Source organism: Strix aluco, chromosome 2 (assembly GCF_031877795.1).
Source record: "Strix aluco isolate bStrAlu1 chromosome 2, bStrAlu1.hap1, whole genome shotgun sequence".
NCBI classification, from domain to species: domain Eukaryota; kingdom Metazoa; phylum Chordata; class Aves; order Strigiformes; family Strigidae; genus Strix; species Strix aluco.
The window spans coordinates 80,854,887-80,872,418 of NC_133932.1; the positions used below are offsets into that span (position 1 = coordinate 80,854,887).

Sequence of the window (17,532 nt, forward strand, 5' to 3'; positions counted from 1 at the left end):
ATAAGCACAATCTCTCATGTGGTTTGGCTGAAATGAGTTGGCTGAGTTGGTTGAAGCAACTCAAAGTTCTTCTCCTGACCACCAGAGTGGTTGCAGATTTGATTACTGATCTCACTTCAGTATAATTCACTTATTCATGGCTAATACCTTGGATTTGGTTTAGGTCCTAAAGCCTTAATTCCATCATTCTTGGGAAAATTCCTTAATTTCTGAAGAACATCTATTAGTGAAGAGGTTATCAGCTTCTGCTAAGAATTTATCTGCATCTAGGGAAGGAGCTAAACTTTTAATGTTTGGTCTTAATGATGTTTTTTAGAGTCTAAATATCTTTTAAAAATCTGTCTCTGTACATTTGGCAGAAGACATTAATTCTTTAAACATACCATTGAGTTCAAGTTCTTTTGTGAATACAGATATGATGGGGAAGTCCTGTTGCGCATCTCTCTAAAAGACACTTTGTCTGAAGTAGCTATCATTATTATTTTTAATGTGAATTTTTCAAAAGAAGAGATTCATCCACCTAATAAATGTCTTCCCATTTCCACAGCACTTGGTTTCTACCTGATGTGATCTGATTAAAAACATTCTTCGTACAGGATCAGCAACAAGCCAAGTGCACCCTTCCAGAACGCCAAATGGATGACTCTGTTACCCCATGATTATTTGTGAATTGGTGACCTTCATTTGGTGACCTGGTGTCACTGTAAATTAATCATGGTAGCAAAGTGGTATATGGGGACTGTAATAACAACAAGTGACCTTGGTGTACTGCCTCTCTCAGGAGAAAGCCTAGCTTTCATTTTCTGTGATCTCAGGTTTGTAACGCCTTTCCCCTGTAAAAGCAGCATCAAAAGGTGATGTGCAAAATGAAACATGAGGCATTATGTCTATCTGGCAACTCAAAGTTTCTAATTCTTTATACCACCACAAGATCTGATCAAAAACCAGCAACAATCTCTTTTCCCAACAGTAGCCAACACCACGTTGTCTTCTTACTTGTAGTATTAATGTCTAGGAAAACAAGAAGTGGCTAAATTTCCTTTTTTCTATCATGGGCTGTTGTCATATTACCTGGAATTCAAAATGCAGCTCCTCATATAGCACAGGAGTGCTTATGACAGATGACACAGTGAACACAAATAGTTATATGTATATTGGCCAGATTTTGCCACCCTTGATCTTGTGAACTAGCGTTTGATATCAGATACTAATCAGTATGATCAAGGAAACATTTATGGTTTTTCTTTATGCTGCAGTAAATGTCCTTGTTCACCATCCAGGAGGTAATTTTGCATCTAAGGCTAGTTATTTTCAATAATACTTTCAATATTTCATATGTAGGCTATGGCATTCTGTGGTATCTTTCTAATTTATTACTATTCTCTCCACCTGAAGCATTTACTGAATTCTGTTGTTACGATGGTGATTATACATTTCTTCTGTGAATGGATATGAAGTAGTAACTGGACAGAGGAGTGGTGGCTGGGCCTTCTGAAACCATATTTTCAGGTCATGCTTTGAAGCTGGGATTCCATATCCAGTGAAATGTCTGTGTTAAATTAATCAAGGAGATTATCAGCAGAGGAGAGCTTTTCTTAGTGGCTCCAGAACATTAATCTCAGAAGGCATCATGGAAATAACCAGGCTTCTCATAAGATAAATACTGCAAAAGGAGGGTGAAAAACTACGTGAAAAAATGCACCCCCATATCTCCCAACAAATGTGGAAGTTGCGCCAGACCCTTCAGTGCAGGAGCAGATGAGAGCTGAAAAGTATCGACCACAAGTGGTACAAACAGTAGCGTTGGTCATGGAAACCAGGAGGGATATTAGCAGGTTTGACTTCTCTTTTGTAGAAGGAGTAGCATATATCTCTTATTAATGCATGCATCCTGATGTGACACATAGCATCCAGCTGGGAGGCCAGGAAACTCCATTTAACTGCTGCAACACACTGGCCTGGGGTCCTATCTCACAAAGCCTACTGACAAGAAGAGATATAATAGAGGAAGGTAAAAACATGTTTTTATTTCTCTCTTCACACTGTTCCTTTGTGATGAGTCCTGTAATAGCCAGATGCTCCTCCTAGCTGTCTTTTTCAGAATCCCCAGGGGCTTTCTCTGGATCTGGGACTTAGGAACTGAGCAGTGATTTGAGCTTTTGGACAGATTTGTTCATGTGTGTCTCAAAGTGGGTTCAATGGGCTAGCAGCATCTCAAACAGCCCTTTGCTCTTGTCTGTGAAATGAATTCTTTTGAGCATTATATAGTAAAGCTAGGAAAAAGGGCATGTGTTCAGTGCAAAACCTCCCCCTGTAAAGTGTGCTCCTTATAAAAATGATTAGATGATGGGGTGGGTGCAATCTATCTATGTACCTGTCCATCCACCCATCTATCCATCCATGCAAAATGGCATTTAACAGGTTTCTGAATTTTTTTCCTATGTTGTCTTATTTTCACCAAGTCTTTATATTTTGTGTCTCACTTTTTTTTTTCCTTGTTTGTTTTCCATTTGTGGGGTTTTTTTTTTGTTTGTTTGCTTTTGGCTCATTTTTGTATTCTGGCTTCATACGTATCATCAGGTAAAACGAAAATAAAGATTCCAGGCCCTGACTGCCAGAAAGTATCACTGCTCTCCAGTTTCAGTGGTCACCAGAGACTCAAACCTCTCCACTTCTTCTGTCTCCCCAAAAGCACAGGCTATCACTTCAGACCCGACACCTGACTGCCCTCAGCATGGTCCTTGAGCCAATTCCTCTCTCTCTCAGCAGGGATAATCAGGTCCTCTGTCAGCTGATGAATCCACACTGGGACCTCTGGAGACACCTGCTCATCTGCCAGCTCCAGCCCTGCCACAGCCAGAGCCAAGGAAACCTCAAAATTAAAACTCACAGAAAACTCATCACAAACAAGGGCAGATGACCACAGTATCTCTGATGAAGTAACATAAGGTCAAGCCTTCCACACAAGATAAGTAGGAGTGTTACATTTATTCTCTGCTGGCTATTTGTCTTTTTTTTTTTTTTTTTTTTCCCCAGCAAATAGCCCTAAGCTTTGCCAGCCAATAGTAAATAGAGCTGAAATTCCAATTTCTGTTTCATCCCAGTATGATATCCCGAGAGTGCAATTGCTTCACAAGCTGTCAGTCCCAACACAGGGATGCTAAATGGAGCTAAAGAGCTCTTTGAAATCTCAGTATAAATTATCCTTCTGGAGCTGAACCAATGAGCATTTTCTGTGTTCACATGCTGACATGCTGTGCACATTTACTCTGACTCACACTCGGGCTTTAATGGCACCTTGACAGTAAGTAATCTCGGCTACAAGCTGTGTGTGGACAATTACTTGTTCTCCCCATTTCTGTTTCACTCCTGTAAACAGTTTTGTGAAATACCCTCAGTTTCATGATTGCTTCAGGCCAGACAGGGATTTGGACTGAATGCGGTGGAGAGGGGTCCACCTCACCTTGCCTTGGTGTGGCCGTTCCAGCAGTCCTCCTCGATTGATGGACCCGCTGTCACTCGCTCATCCTTGCAGATTGTGTAGGGTAATGTTGACCAGAACTTTTTAGAGAGCTTTAGCTTTTCTTTAATGTCTGTTACCTGATTAAGAGATGAGAGGGAAAACAGGTTAAAAACATCGGCCATGCTAACTATCATGTCAAATAATAGGTTGTTTAATTCTGTAATGGTGATGATGGTGAAGGTTAAAAGGGCTGAAGGTGCTAAAACTTAAATTCCTGTATTTACAAGAAAGGCACTCAGCATTTAGGTTTGGAGAGTACAAATAATCAAAGTCACCTTTTTCCACAGGCAAGATATTAATAAAAGTGTGTTACATCTTGCTCTTTCTAGTCTCCATTTGTCCAAGGTTTTCTGAATATACATCTTTCTAAGAACTAATATGCCTCACAGTCTGCTGAATGTAAATTCAGTTAAACAGTATACATCAGATAAAATGTCTCACCCACCAACTTGGTCATGTCTTAGATAAATATTATATTTAGAGCTACATGCGCAGGTTCTAAAAAATGGTGCAGTGCCGAGCTGATGTTGTACTGATTTAAGATATGCAGGCTGAATACACTGCAGTACATTTGGATCTCAGTAACAGCGAGAAGTTTGTGTGTATACATGTATACAGAGACTATACCCATCTTTGCTGTTAGGTGTAGATAAATATCTGTAGCTGGATACAGACTAAATTCCAGAAATATTGGAACAGTATTGAAACAGTTTCTTTAAGTTATAAACTCCTTGAACAATAATTTAATTTGGCATGATTCGGGCAGCAAGCAGGAACAAACTGAATTTCCAGCATCAACTTAATAAATAAATGCTCTGGCTAAAATGTTATCAGTTCTTGTTTTGCGTTTGGTATACTAGAGTGGAAAAATCTACAAGAATAGATAGAAAACACAACAAAGGACAGACTACAAAGGATGAATGGTGCCACTGTTGTTCTTATGGAAACAGATGCATTTCACATTAAGTTGTAATAGGATTTAGGGGAGCTTGCTGAATAGCTTTCAAAGGAAATCGCTGAGCTTTATTCTTTAAAAAAACAAGAAATAAAAGCTCTCCATTCTTCTGTTCAGTTTTGAGATTGGCTTTTAGGTTGTTGAGGTACAATATTGTACTTGGCTATTTATCTCTTTTATCTTTTGTTCTGAAGACATGATAGCTCTCCGAGCAAATGGCCCACACTGCTTTACCATGCTTAAACTCTGGAATGTCACTTTATAAGCCAGGAGATAGAAACAGCCAAGGATGTTATTTCAGAAGCACCGTCTGCATTTTCATCTGTAAGAAGTAAGTAGGACAGTATTTGGCTGCATGGGTTGTTGATGGTGTTTCTTGCCGTGATAGACACCTTATAAATCTCCTCCACACCCCTTGCCAAGCCCTGGTTGCTTTGTTTTCATATGAGATACTAGCAGCATTTGTGAGCCTTTAAAGTCTCAATAGGGGAGACCTGTCAAGCCAAAAATTAAATTCCAGTTTACAGACTGCGGGCAAGTCTTCAGCAGAAGTGGGGATGGTCTCAGGATGCCTGCCCTTTCTGATGTCTTTGGTCCATGTGACCAGGGTCTTTGTGCAGACCCCAAAGGTCCCTCTTCTTCCTGTTCCACCCATGCTGAGAGCAAAAAGCCGAAGGTCTTTACTGGTACAGCTAACCAGCACAAGCAGCTCAGTTAAACTGCACGTTCGTGGACATGTGTATAAACTTGTTAGGCCAAAGTGCATAAATCAGATAGCAAAATTCTACAGAAAACGCAGGGAGGAGGGTCCATTCATATAAGCTTCAGGAACATCAGGGTCAAAGGGTCAGATTTTCTCATTTATTTCTTGTGCCTGGATAACTATTTACACAAACAATGTGATTGATATTGGTGGTGAATAATTAGTTTTCAGAGCAGTAACTTTGTTGCTAATATGGAAGTTATTTTAAGCTATTAAAAGCGCAGGTGTTTAGAGTTATATTCACATTTCTACAGTAATCAAATTAGAGCTGGTGCTCTAGGACTTGCAGACTTCTGTTTTGAACCACAAGTGAGTCAACACCCGTTGGAAAGTGATTTCGCCCTCTGGCCCTTGTAAGGGCTGTAATTTGGATTACAAACCTTGTATTTTCATAGAAGTCAGCAAAAGAATGGAGAGAGGTTCTCACAGCTCATATGCTGTACACGCTCTCCAGATATGCTCGGCAAATCAAAATGAGTATTCCCAATCCCCAGTCACTTCTGAAGATACTAAATGATGTTTACATATTCTATATGTGTACTCCATATAGACAACAAATCATTAAATTTCCTAACAACAAAGATTTTTTTTCATTGGTGTTACAGAAGTACACTTGGTAAAGTAAGATAATCTTACTTTACCCAGGATTGTTGGTAAATGACAGCTAATTAAATCTCACAGACATCCCCTTGAGGTGTCATTCCCATTTTAGAGCCTGAGGGGAAGGTAGACATTTACAGGACTCACAAAAAGCAGCAATAGCAAAAATGACTACAGCTTAGGGAAAGGTTACCATTTGTAGCTCTCCCCAGATGCCTCCAATTCAGGTGCATTTTAACAGTTTTTATCCCCATCAGGTATTTCCCTTCATAGCTATCCTCCCCCTCTCCACTGCAGTATTTCACCATAGAGCTTTAAACAACTCGTAGACTCAGCCTTCGAAGTCTTGCTCTTTCCTGCTGTGTGACCGGACCTCTGTTAACCCTCTCAGCTTTGGCAGTGGAGTTTACACATCTACCGAAACAGTTCCTTGAACCTCACCCTGAAACTGGTTTTCTGGAAGTGTGGTGTGGTTTCTGATAGGCTTGAAAGAGGAATTATGAACACCGATTGATTCACCTCCTCTTTCAGGGAGTAGCCTGATGGCCACATTCGCTTCTGGATGATGAACTGTCAGGCAGGCCACGACTTTGGATTACTTTTAATGTAACTTTAAATGCAGAAGAGAATTAGGTGATGTAATGCCTGCCATGACATGTAAAACTTTTGCCTGTGGGCTTTGGTGGCTTCAGTTCTGGGATCTTCTCAAGCATGACCACAGAAAGTCTCTTATTAGTCCCCATGGTTATGCATGCTCCTCCATACATCGTTTTGATCACCACCAGCATTTAAAAAATATGTAACAGATGTACAGTCCCTTGAAAACAAGATAAAAGCCACTAAGGATTCAGTTAACATTGCTTGCTTGTGGTTTACGAAGTCAGACTACTGTATCCCCCTAGTGACCTGTGGCCTTGTAAATGATTCCTTGGTATTTCCTATTCTTTGAATTAAAGATTAACTTTCAAGCTCAGTTAGACTTCTGTGGAAACATTTAAACATGAGACATATGCAATTTTGGTATTTTACATATTTCCTTTCTACTTTCTCTAGCAGAGATTTATTTGGATTAAGACAGCTGGATCTCTTCGGCTGCAGTTAGCCTGAGTTTCCCTAGCTATCTTCCTGACATAGCCCTGATATTATACTGAACTACTTTTTTTCAGCTACATTGAAGGTACTAAATTTGTTTTGAATTGCAATACTTTCTTTCTCATAAGGAAAAGGATATAGCAATAGCCATGCAAAGAGTTAAATTTTTAATTCATTGAGGGATATATAGAAATGGATATTCAAATAGCCTGGCCTTCATCTATAATTGCTAACAGAAGAAAGCCATTACTTTGTAGGTGAGAAAAGTTAAATATTTGCATCATTTCCAAAGAGAAATTCATATACAGAGTTATGGAAAAGGTATAGTTACATGCCCTACATTGAGAGATATAGTTAATTTCTTATTTCTGCCACTGACTTCTTATGTGACCGAGGCAGTCACGTATGTCATGCAATTCCTCAGCAAAACTTGGAACAGCATGCATGAGCTCAGTTCCAGTCCTACCAGCACTGGCTCAGTTATAAGCAGGTAAATAAAGCTGACCAACATTTCTGTCTTTACTCACCTTGCACTCCAAAGCAATGAAGCGAGCTAAAAAGCAAGCCCATCATTTTAGCAGGAATCAGACCTTAGCATTTCTTGTTTTAATTCAGGACATCTGGATAAATCGAAAGATTCACCGGGATAATTCAAAAAAGGATTGAAAATACCATGCAAAGCTAAAAGTGAGATGGCTACATTTCATAAGGTGTGAAAGATCCCAGAAAGACAGTTGCTTGTGAAGTGGGCAGCCAATTGCCCATGGAATCCACTTCAGTTTCTGATGGAAATGCACTACTTTGGCAGTGGGATAATGTGCGCTCAGAAGCAATGGGGGCCAAAAAAGCAAATTTTAAAGGTGGAGACCCTAAAATAATTTTTGAAAAGTAAATTTCCTTTTTTCATTCCTCCTCCCCTGCCAGGTCCTCCCTTAGCAAGTCCATCTCATAGTCCTTCCAGATTTATCACCCCCACCAATATAATCCCTACTCTTGCAGTTAGAGGAATATCAGAAGATGTTAAAATAGTGTTCAAAGATGGTGGGATGCATCCAAAACTGACTCAGGTTCAATGCAATAAATGAAATAAAATAATATGGAGTCTTGCTTGTGTCCAAAAGAAATGGTTCTCATTAACCTTCTTTTCTTCTTCCTGATGTTTTTGCATGGCATGTTTTTCTTGTTTATTCTGCAATTTGGGAAGATTTTCCTTTTTCAGAAATATTTCAGAATATTCAGCTTGCCTTTCTGTCAACACCTTCTTCCTGGGGATGCTCAGAAACACCTCAATGCAAAGTCCTGTTGAGAGTTAAGTCTTTATGCCCTGGAAAAATGTACAAAAGTTTCTGGCTGCTCACTGGACTTTGTTTCTCTGGTGCACCAGGGTGCCACTCGGGATGACATACTGTGCGTGGGTCAGTATGTGTTGGCACAGCCAGTTGGAAGATGTTTCAAGTGGATGTTTGTGGTGAGGTGGTGTAATTTCAGGGACTTCAGGCTGGGTATGTAAAGTGTATCCTACTGGTGTGTCACACTAAAAGAACAGCTACAGATAGTGAGTAGAAAGAGGCACGGGGTTTTGTCTTAGAGAACAGATATGGAAGTAGCCATCACAAGCCACATTTGTGCCTGTGTGGTTTCTTTAGTCACATAACCCCTTGCCCTTTAATTCACAAGCAACATTTAACTAATGCCACTTCTTCATGCTACATTATTTCCAGGTGAAAAAACTGACAGTTTTCTATTGCCTGCTGCTTGCTTTCCCCTAGATGTGTCTAACATACCCAGCCATGCACCCAGCACCCTTGCAGTCTTCATTAAAAATGATGTAGATTTTGTATAATGACGGGCAGCTTGATAACAGATTTATGGATACAGCACGACCACCTGAGCCACATGTAGGATCGTGAAGAGCATGCCCTTTGTCCTGGGCATGGCCAGGTAGGGGCAACAAACAGATCATCGTGATCTGATTTGTGTTATGCCGTACCAGCAGAAAACTGCGCTGCACTTTCATAGATCGATCAGTATTTATGCCCATTAGGGATTTAATCTGAAAGCATCCTAAGACTAATGGCCAACAATTTGTTTAGAAGGACTAGGTCAGCAAGCACATATTATATACTGTTTCTAACTGGTTGTTATGTTTATGTCTCTGCTACATGTGGGTGTCACAGTCAGGGCAAGAATCGTATGTCACAAGCAGGATAGTATAGGACAGCTGGGTATTTTAATTGACACACAGCTTTTCTTATAAAGCGGGCTTAATGAAAAGCAGTTAACTTGGACCCCTAACTTTTAGGGGCTGCCCCTCGAGAACAATGTGTCTCCTGTATGTCCTTTGCTGCATCTGCCCGCTTCATATAGATGTCTCAGAGGCACTAGGCACTTGTGTATAAGCAACTGAAATGGGCTCCTTCTATCTCACCCAGGTGTTTGGACTTAGCTAAAGAGGATCTCTCTCAGAGGTTTTTTTAAAGGCACCTTCATTTCTCCACTGATTAGATATAGGGAGCTTAGGCACATATTTTTGTTTAGAACAGCTCATTAGGTGCCCAAAATTTCAATGCACATTAGGTACCTCAGAGAGGGCGACCTGCATCGATTCTGAACAAGCGAAGCAGAACTTTATTTGCTCTATATGGAGATTATTTTTTCATACATTATACATTTCCACACTTTCTCACAATATAAATTTAAATGCCAAGCAGTTGCCGAGCCACCATGGATTATTTTTCAGCCTTTTAAAAATTGAAGTGCATACGGCACGGATTCCGCAGGGTTCGAACATCCCGTCGCCCCAGCTGCCGGGGAGCACCCTGGATCTGGGGGGTCCTGGAGATGGCAGTGTTGCTCAGCCTTTGCGCTGCTGCCAGCCCCGCCCCCCCCCCCCCCCCGCCACCCGCCTCTATGCACACCCGCAGTGTTTCCCAGAGAATAAGACTGTAGATTGTTCCGCTGAATATAAAACTGACAACCCTGTTATTTTAAACTCGAAAGTGACAGGCTGTTATTTTAATGAGGTCTGCCAGTGCCAAGGTTAACCAAAGCTTTATTTCCCCTACAAAACGTTAAGGCTGTGGTTCTAAAAAGGGGGCTGTGAAATTTTACGGTTATTGATACTTTCTCAGCACAGGTAAGTTCTAAGAATTTCACCCAGGCCTTCTTGTGCAACAAATGCTTTTTGTTTTTCTGCCTCTCTTTTTTTTTTTTTTTTAATTTGACTTTGTGACTTTAAATGGTCCAGAGCTCTACTGATAACTGCCTGCCCATGATTCATGTTTCTGCACAGAAAAGCAGATGACAGCTCTTCTAATCAAGAACTAATGCTGAATCCCAGTTATAAAGCACAAATGGGCACTTGGGTAATTTGTGAAATAAAACAAATGAGCTAGGCGACTTTCCAAAGCAAGATTTTTCTCACCAGAGTATTTTAAAGTGAAATGAAAGGATTTTTTGCTGTCATTGTCTCTAAGGGCTATCCATGTCTTTGACAAGAAAAAAGTTAAGTCTTTTAATAACAGTGAAGAATGACTACTAGCCCTACTGAATTCTCAGACTAACAGATATATAACTTTAGAGAGTCAGGGTGGATTCAGGTCCCATATTAATACTCCTACACTTATGTATCTACATTCACAGTATTGTCCACAGCAACTTGGCACTGACTCACTTAAGTTTCTAGTGCCATTTGAGATGCCTACAGTGACCCAGTTAAGTCTCTCAGAGGTTGTGAGTGATATGTGACCGTCCAGTGTGTTGTGTTGGATGACCTAGTTGCATTTTGTTTCATTCAGCTTTGATCTGAAACAGGCATTTTAAAGCAATCCAGGTTGCCTATTGCATGTTTTTTAAGGAAAATAATTTACAGGTCTGCATGAATGCTAACATGCGCTTACAGAAGTCTCCTTGCCATCTGTGGCCTGGCAATGCTTGTGCCACATTGCAGTTGGCTCCAGGGGCAGGTGTCATTGCCCATGTAAGGGGCTAGACTGTCACTGCTCAGAGCTGACAGCCCCGTGCTCAAAAATAATACAAGCAAAGCAAGCATGTGCCTTACCTTTTTGTGTCTTAACCCTCACCCTGGACACTCTACCTCCATCACTCTCCACATCTCTGCAGAGAGCCTCACATCATCATACGGAGACTTTTTTTAATAGAAACACTGACATTATTACTTACAGGCAGCTAGAGCCTGACACCAAACTCTTCCCACATTCAACATTCATTTTGGCTGGGGAGAGAGGAAGGGGAAGTGTCTATCAAATGCTGGAGCAACCTGGGCTAAACTTTACTCCTTTCCATAAATGTGCCCATTTACCGTCACCCTTGCTCTTGGCTTGATTTGCACCACAAATCCGCCTCTTTAAGTAGGTATGTCAGGCCAAGTTCATTGCACTTGGCTCCCCAGTGCTTGTGGAAAGTGAAAGCTATTGGAAACATCAGCGTCCTGAATTGGAAATCTGTAGGAACTTGAAGCAGCTTTCCCCTTTCCTGTAATACCTGTGAGCAGTGCTAAAAAGCTGGTCTATAAATCTGATTCAAGCAAATCCAGAGCACTCGGAGGAATCAGCTTTTTATTGCAGATAAGTATAAAAGTAGCACCAGAAATATGCTGGAATGATAAAGATAAAATGCCAGAGGCTTTTCTGTGGCAAGGCTTAGCCATTAAGCACTGCTTCTTTGAGAACAGTCCTTCATCTCTCCAAGCAAAAATGTTAATAGCTAATGTAAACAATTACTGATAGAGTATTTCAAGCTTATACAGACTTTCATTTGTGCTGGAAATGTTCATGTGGTACCAGTACTGAAGTGGCTGTTTCTTCTCTTAAAACTCAAGGGTTTACAGGGAGCTGCGTGTGTTATAACAGATAAGTAGTTCAAGACTCCCAACAGCTGTGAGAAGCATATGATTTCTAAGGGCAGCAAGAGTTGGGATATGTCCTTTCATAACAGAGCAAGAAGGATAATTGTACTTCATACTTGAAGTAGCCTTACATTTAACTTCATTTCTTCTAGTGGTTACTTCTTGACATAGCTCCATTGCCTTCCAAACTGAAGAAGCTCTCAGTGGACTCTCAACGCTTTGAAATAACTCAAGATTCAGCAATAAGATGAGGGCTACCCTGGCAGCAAGTTCTGGGCTTCTGCCCATCCTCTCCCTCAACCACGAGTAGCACATCCAGCTGTTTACCCTGAGTAGATAGAGCCATGTGCTAATGTGGCTGAAAACACAAAAAGCAAAGAAATATGTAAAGCCAGAGTATGCAAGCGAGAGTTTTGATGAAGGATCCACCTTAAGATTTTGAAATTACTGAACACTGCCATAAAATGTTTCAGATGTCTTTCATACTGTGTAAAAACCAGTACAGTTTTCCCTATGGACTTCCAGGACCTTTTGGCATCGTCCATTTTACAGTGCCCAACTACCTCTTTTTTTGAGGGAGTTTATGTGTAAAAGCACCTGCTCTTCCATGGCGGGCGTTCTCATGCTGCAAAGTGATTAATTAATGAGTTAATCAGACTACAGCACCTTTCTCGGACCATTAAACCCTAATTTTAAGGTTACTGGAAATCTGTTCCCTCCTTTTCCGTGTGAGCTCTCCACGAGAGAAACGCACACAAACCTCCTTCCCTCCGACCGCCTCTGCAGCGGCCCGGGGCCGGCGGGGCCGGGCGGTGGAGGCCGGGCCCCCCTGAGGAGCCCTGAGGGAGGCGCCCATCGGGGCACCGGGCCGGGACCGAGCCCCCCCGCCCCTCACCGGCTGCGCTTTCGGAGGCTCGTCACTAGGTGTCGGCCTCCCCTCCGCCTTAAAAAGGGACAGGGAAAGAGGGGGAAGGGGTGATGAGCTGAGGGCGGAGGGGCAGCGGGTGGGAACGTCCAGCCCCACAGGCTCAGCCCGAAGGAGGCCAGTTGCGAAGAGTAAGAAATTAAAGCTGGCAAAATGCGTTTCTCTGCACCATAACCTGTAGCAATGTTTTACTGGAACACCCCAAACTTGCTCCTGCTTCCTCCAACAGTATGTTTTCATTGCATCCAGAGTTCATGCTTGGTAGGTTTCCTGCCCCAAGTGCTTCTGGTTGCCAGTCATTCAACTGAACTGAAACTACAGGTTGATTTCAGTGGCCTGGATATTTGCATTCTGGATTATTTTAATCCAAATATACAAAATCTGCATTATTACAGGTGGTGAATATATACAGTCAGGAAATAATTAAAAGTCAGCATAGAGGCTTTGTGGCATTGCACATGCTGATTGTGGTGATGTGGAGTTCTCTACTCAGCGCTTGTCAGGCCACACCTGGAATACTGTGTGCAGTTTTAGTCCCCACTATACAAAAAAGATGTGGACAGCCTGGAGAGGGTCCAGAGAAGGGCCACAAAGATGATCAAGGGACTGGGAAGCCTTCTGTATGAGGAAAGGCTGAGAGAAGTGAGTTTGTTCAGCCTTGAGAAAAGAAGGCTTAGGGGAGACCTTATCACCATGTTCCAGATGTAAAGGGTGGCTACAAATAAGATGGAGACTCACTTTCTACAAGGAGTCACATGGAAAAGACGAGGGGTGATGGGTACAAGTTACTCCTGGGGACATCCCAATTGGACGCAAGAGGAAAATTTTTCACCATGAGAACAATCCGACACTGCAATAATCTCCCCAAGGAAGTGGTGGATTCCCCAACATGGGACATGTTCAAGATTCAGCTGGACAGGGTGCTGGGCCATCTTGTCTAGACCGTGTTTTACCAAGAAAGGTTGGACCACATGATCCTTGAGGTCCCTTCCAGCTTGGTATTCTATGATTGATTTATTTTTTGCCAAATTTTCTTTCCAGTCTCTCTGAGGAAGATGCATAATTTCATTTTCAGATTTGCTTCAGAGATAAGAGAGGATTCAACAAACTGGTGTTATATCACCTGCAAATATAATTTGTTAAAACATCTAAGTCCAAAATGAAAATCACAAAAAATTTAGAAAGAAAACAATATTTTCAGAGACAGAAAGGTTTATCAAAGGGTATTTCTGGCAAGGCAAGTAGACTCAGCAGGAAAGGTGCTTATCATGAAAACAATCAGAGTCAGAGAGCGCCTTGTACTGTAAATCTACTCTGTCAATATACTAATGACTTTCATTGCCTTCCTACTGAAGAGAGGGTGGGTTATCCTCTGCTGATGTGAAATTGCACTCTCTTGTCCTTTCATGATAGGGTTAAGTACTCCAATTACTGGATCCTAACAGAACAACTGCACACAGCTTCCTCAGGGCTGTCATGGACTCAGATGTAGGGAGGAGACATAGAGGTTGGGTATTGGTCCAGCTACCGCTAGTGCTTAAGGATAACTCTAGAAGAGGGAGAAAATTTAAGTCCAGTTTGAAGTATAGCAAAGTAATGAGGTGTTCTCATAAAATTTTATCCTAAAGCAGCAAAAATCTAATGAGACTGATTTCCTGTTTTCTGCTATAGCGGGTGGAAAGTCATAAATTTAGATATTCTTGCAAAACTGGTGTTCAATCTAAACCTGAATCAGGAAATGGACCCCTTCTAGTATTTGGTTCACTTTGAAGCTAAAAGTGCTAGCACATGCATATATCTGGACTCTGGAGTCTGAGCTTGTGACTTGGTGAGCACTATGAATTCAAGGTGCACTGCTCAGCTCTGCCATAAATTCAATACACTCTGCAAGACCATTTGTGGAATCTAATCTGGGCAATTTAAAGAGCAAACACCAATGGAGAAATTTTGTGTGGATAAGAATGGGCACAGTAGCAAGCACTTGAGGCATACTGTGTGAATCTGAATGAGAAGGTGTTTCTCCCAAAGAGTTTTCATTCCAAATAGAAAAAGGGAGAGCAGAAAGGAATACCCCTATTTTTTTTATATATATATATATACAAAAAATAATTATATGTGAAGAAAATTACTTGAAATCACTCAGGGAGTCACTGGATAAGCACAGCATTACTCCTACATCTCTAGCACCTTCTTTATAATGAAAACTCTGTTGTCCCTCCTTGGGTATTGCTTAAGGTAATAAGCCTCCCCACTCCTCCAAGGATATGTCTACCTAACAGTCATGACAATACAGCACAGCTCAAGCTATATTTAAATCAAGCAGGTAAACACAGCATGCAACTAGATTTGGTGTTACTGCTTGAGTTTTTTATTGTGGCTCTTGGGCTGGCTTTGTAGGTTGCTGTCCATCTCCCTGCCACTGCAGGTGTGCTGCTGGCATCTGGGCACTCTGCGTCACTGCATTGCTGAGGGGGACACACCGCTTCCTGGACGCTGCCAAGTGAAGAGGCCTGAGTCAGGCGGCTGCGTATGTAAAGTTGATTTTGTCTCCCAAGAACGAAGGGCAAGCACCAACCCAGGGCCGGATGGGAAGACAAGTGAGACAGAGCTGAGAAGAGCTGAAGGAGGCGAAGCTGCTGCTCCTGGTGGTCTGGGAAAGGGGAGGCAGCTCTGGCTGCTGCCCTGCACATGCTGGGCAGTGACAGCAGCGATGTGGAGCCTGTCTTCTGCCACAGGCACAAGTGGCAACAGGCACTGACCATCTTGCTGTGCTTGCCCCTTCCCCTGAGTGCTAATGCAAGAGGCCCTGTCATCACAGAGGCTATAGAGGGAGGGCGGGCTGCATGGCTCTGTGGAGACAAGGATGCTGTCACTGGTATATGTGGAGCCCGAATGGGATGTGGAAAGAGGTGCTCTGCATCTTCTGCTGCGGGCTGTGAGGGCATGGTGGGTGGGGAAAGCAAAGCTACAGGACCCAAAGCAATCAAGCTGCAATGGGTAGCTAGGGAGTCACTTCACAAAGAACAGTAAAATATTCTTGTCTTGTTCTTCCCTCAAAGCCCGGGCAATGCCCTGCCTGCTCTTCACAGCTGTCTATGAGCACAAACAGGTATAACTGAGTGTTACCTGCTGCAGAGCTGCCTACAGCTGGCAGGCAGCATCCTGCCAGCTACATCTCTTGATGGAAGTGAGTAGCTGGACAGAAGATCAATACTTGCTCCTTGCACATAGGCAGCTTAAAAGCAGCCTAGCCTCTGTGCCAGTACCCTCAGGACTGAGGCAGCTGCATGCTGCTTATTTATTTGTCTCTCTTTCAAAGTGCCTTCCCCACCTTAGCCTGCTGCTGCATTTCAGCAAGGATTCATGCAAGGCCACGCCAGGCATTTGGTGATCACAGGCTGTGTTCCCACGGTCATGAGTCTATCATAAAATTAATGACATTATAAAAATAACAAGTGCTGCACTTTATTTGCCTCCAAAATCTAGAAGCTTTAGAATTCATGTTTTGGGGGATATAGTAATAGTCACAAAGGCTGGAAAACTGGATTTGTTTTACCATACTAGTGAAGACTGAAAATTTTAAGAAAAGCAGTTTCACTAGACATGGGATGAAAAATCTAGAAAATTTGCAATTTTATCTATAAAATCTCAACCCAGACTTTTTTCCAGTGTAGAAAAAACTCAAAATAGAAAAAAAATACAGCCTCACAAAGAGCAGTGTCACAAATGAGATAAAGATAATAATAGAAACGTTCACATTTTCTGTCTATTTTAGTTATAAAAGCAGTGATATTTTCCAGTCAGGAGCTCTTCAGCAGACAGAAGAGATTACCCTCACTGAGTCAAAGCTACCAGATACCGAATGCATAAAATATAGGCCACTGCCTGAAGTATATTTTCAGGAGCATCCCATAAGGATCCTGAGCTTCACAAACTCTTTCATTTCTTATCCTCTTAATTGGACTATTTCAAGAATGCCACTTGAAAAGTCTGGGATTTGGTGACATGGAGTAAAAACGGACCAGGAAAGTACTGGCACAGGGTGGAAGGATCCTAGCTACCCTCCCATAGGAGTTGATATGGTTATGTGAGGAAAGACCAAAACCTGCCATCTCTGAATTACCTGTGAGAGGAAAGACACAATGTTGACAGAAACGAAATATGATTTTTGACAAGGGAGTGGGAAAATGCCCCTTCTAAAATTTTTTCCTCCAAAGGGCTCAGAGCAGTTTGAGAAGTTAAACTATAAGGAAAAATTATGAGGACTCACCTAAAGTATGAACTCAGTTAATTGTTTTACCCATCAAATTGTTCAGCAGCAGTGATTATGCTATAATTTATAACACATTTTTTAGCCACTGCAAATTTACTTCAGTACTTCCCTGAAAATTTCCTGACAGTAATTTATGCAGGCCAAAGTCATATTCTGTCAAATGTGTCTCAGGCTATCATACTTCATCTGTCCATCAAAGACAATAACAGTAGACACAGGGAATTTAAAAAAAAAAAAAAAATAGAGGAACAGAAGTCGTTATTAATGAGTGAGGTAACACTTGGGATAAAAAAAAAAGATGAGAATGAGTTTCAGACAGACTATTCTGCTGCTATCCACTGCTCTTACATCTTTGCATACAAGAACAGCAGGTCCCTAGAGGGGATCTGGTGTTTGTGGAGGAAAGGGAGCAAATGTACAGTTGCTCTCAAATGTACAAATCCTCAGGGTGGGGTGGCTTGAAAAAAATTAAAAGCCCTATGGAAAGAAATAGCCCAGCACTACTTTTTCTTATTTAATTCCTACCAATGGAAG

General features: G+C 41.8%; 1 protein-coding gene across 1 annotated transcript in view; it reads right to left on the minus strand.

Annotated features, from left to right (window-relative positions):
- Nucleotides 1-17,532, minus strand: part of GPC6 (glypican 6) — a 797,652-nt gene that overhangs the window by 6,320 nt on the left and 773,800 nt on the right. Inside the window, exon 8 of the mRNA XM_074815455.1 lies at nucleotides 3,464-3,600. Coding sequence (XP_074671556.1) covers nucleotides 3,464-3,600 — 137 coding nt within the window. The remainder of the gene's footprint in view (nucleotides 1-3,463; nucleotides 3,601-17,532) is intronic.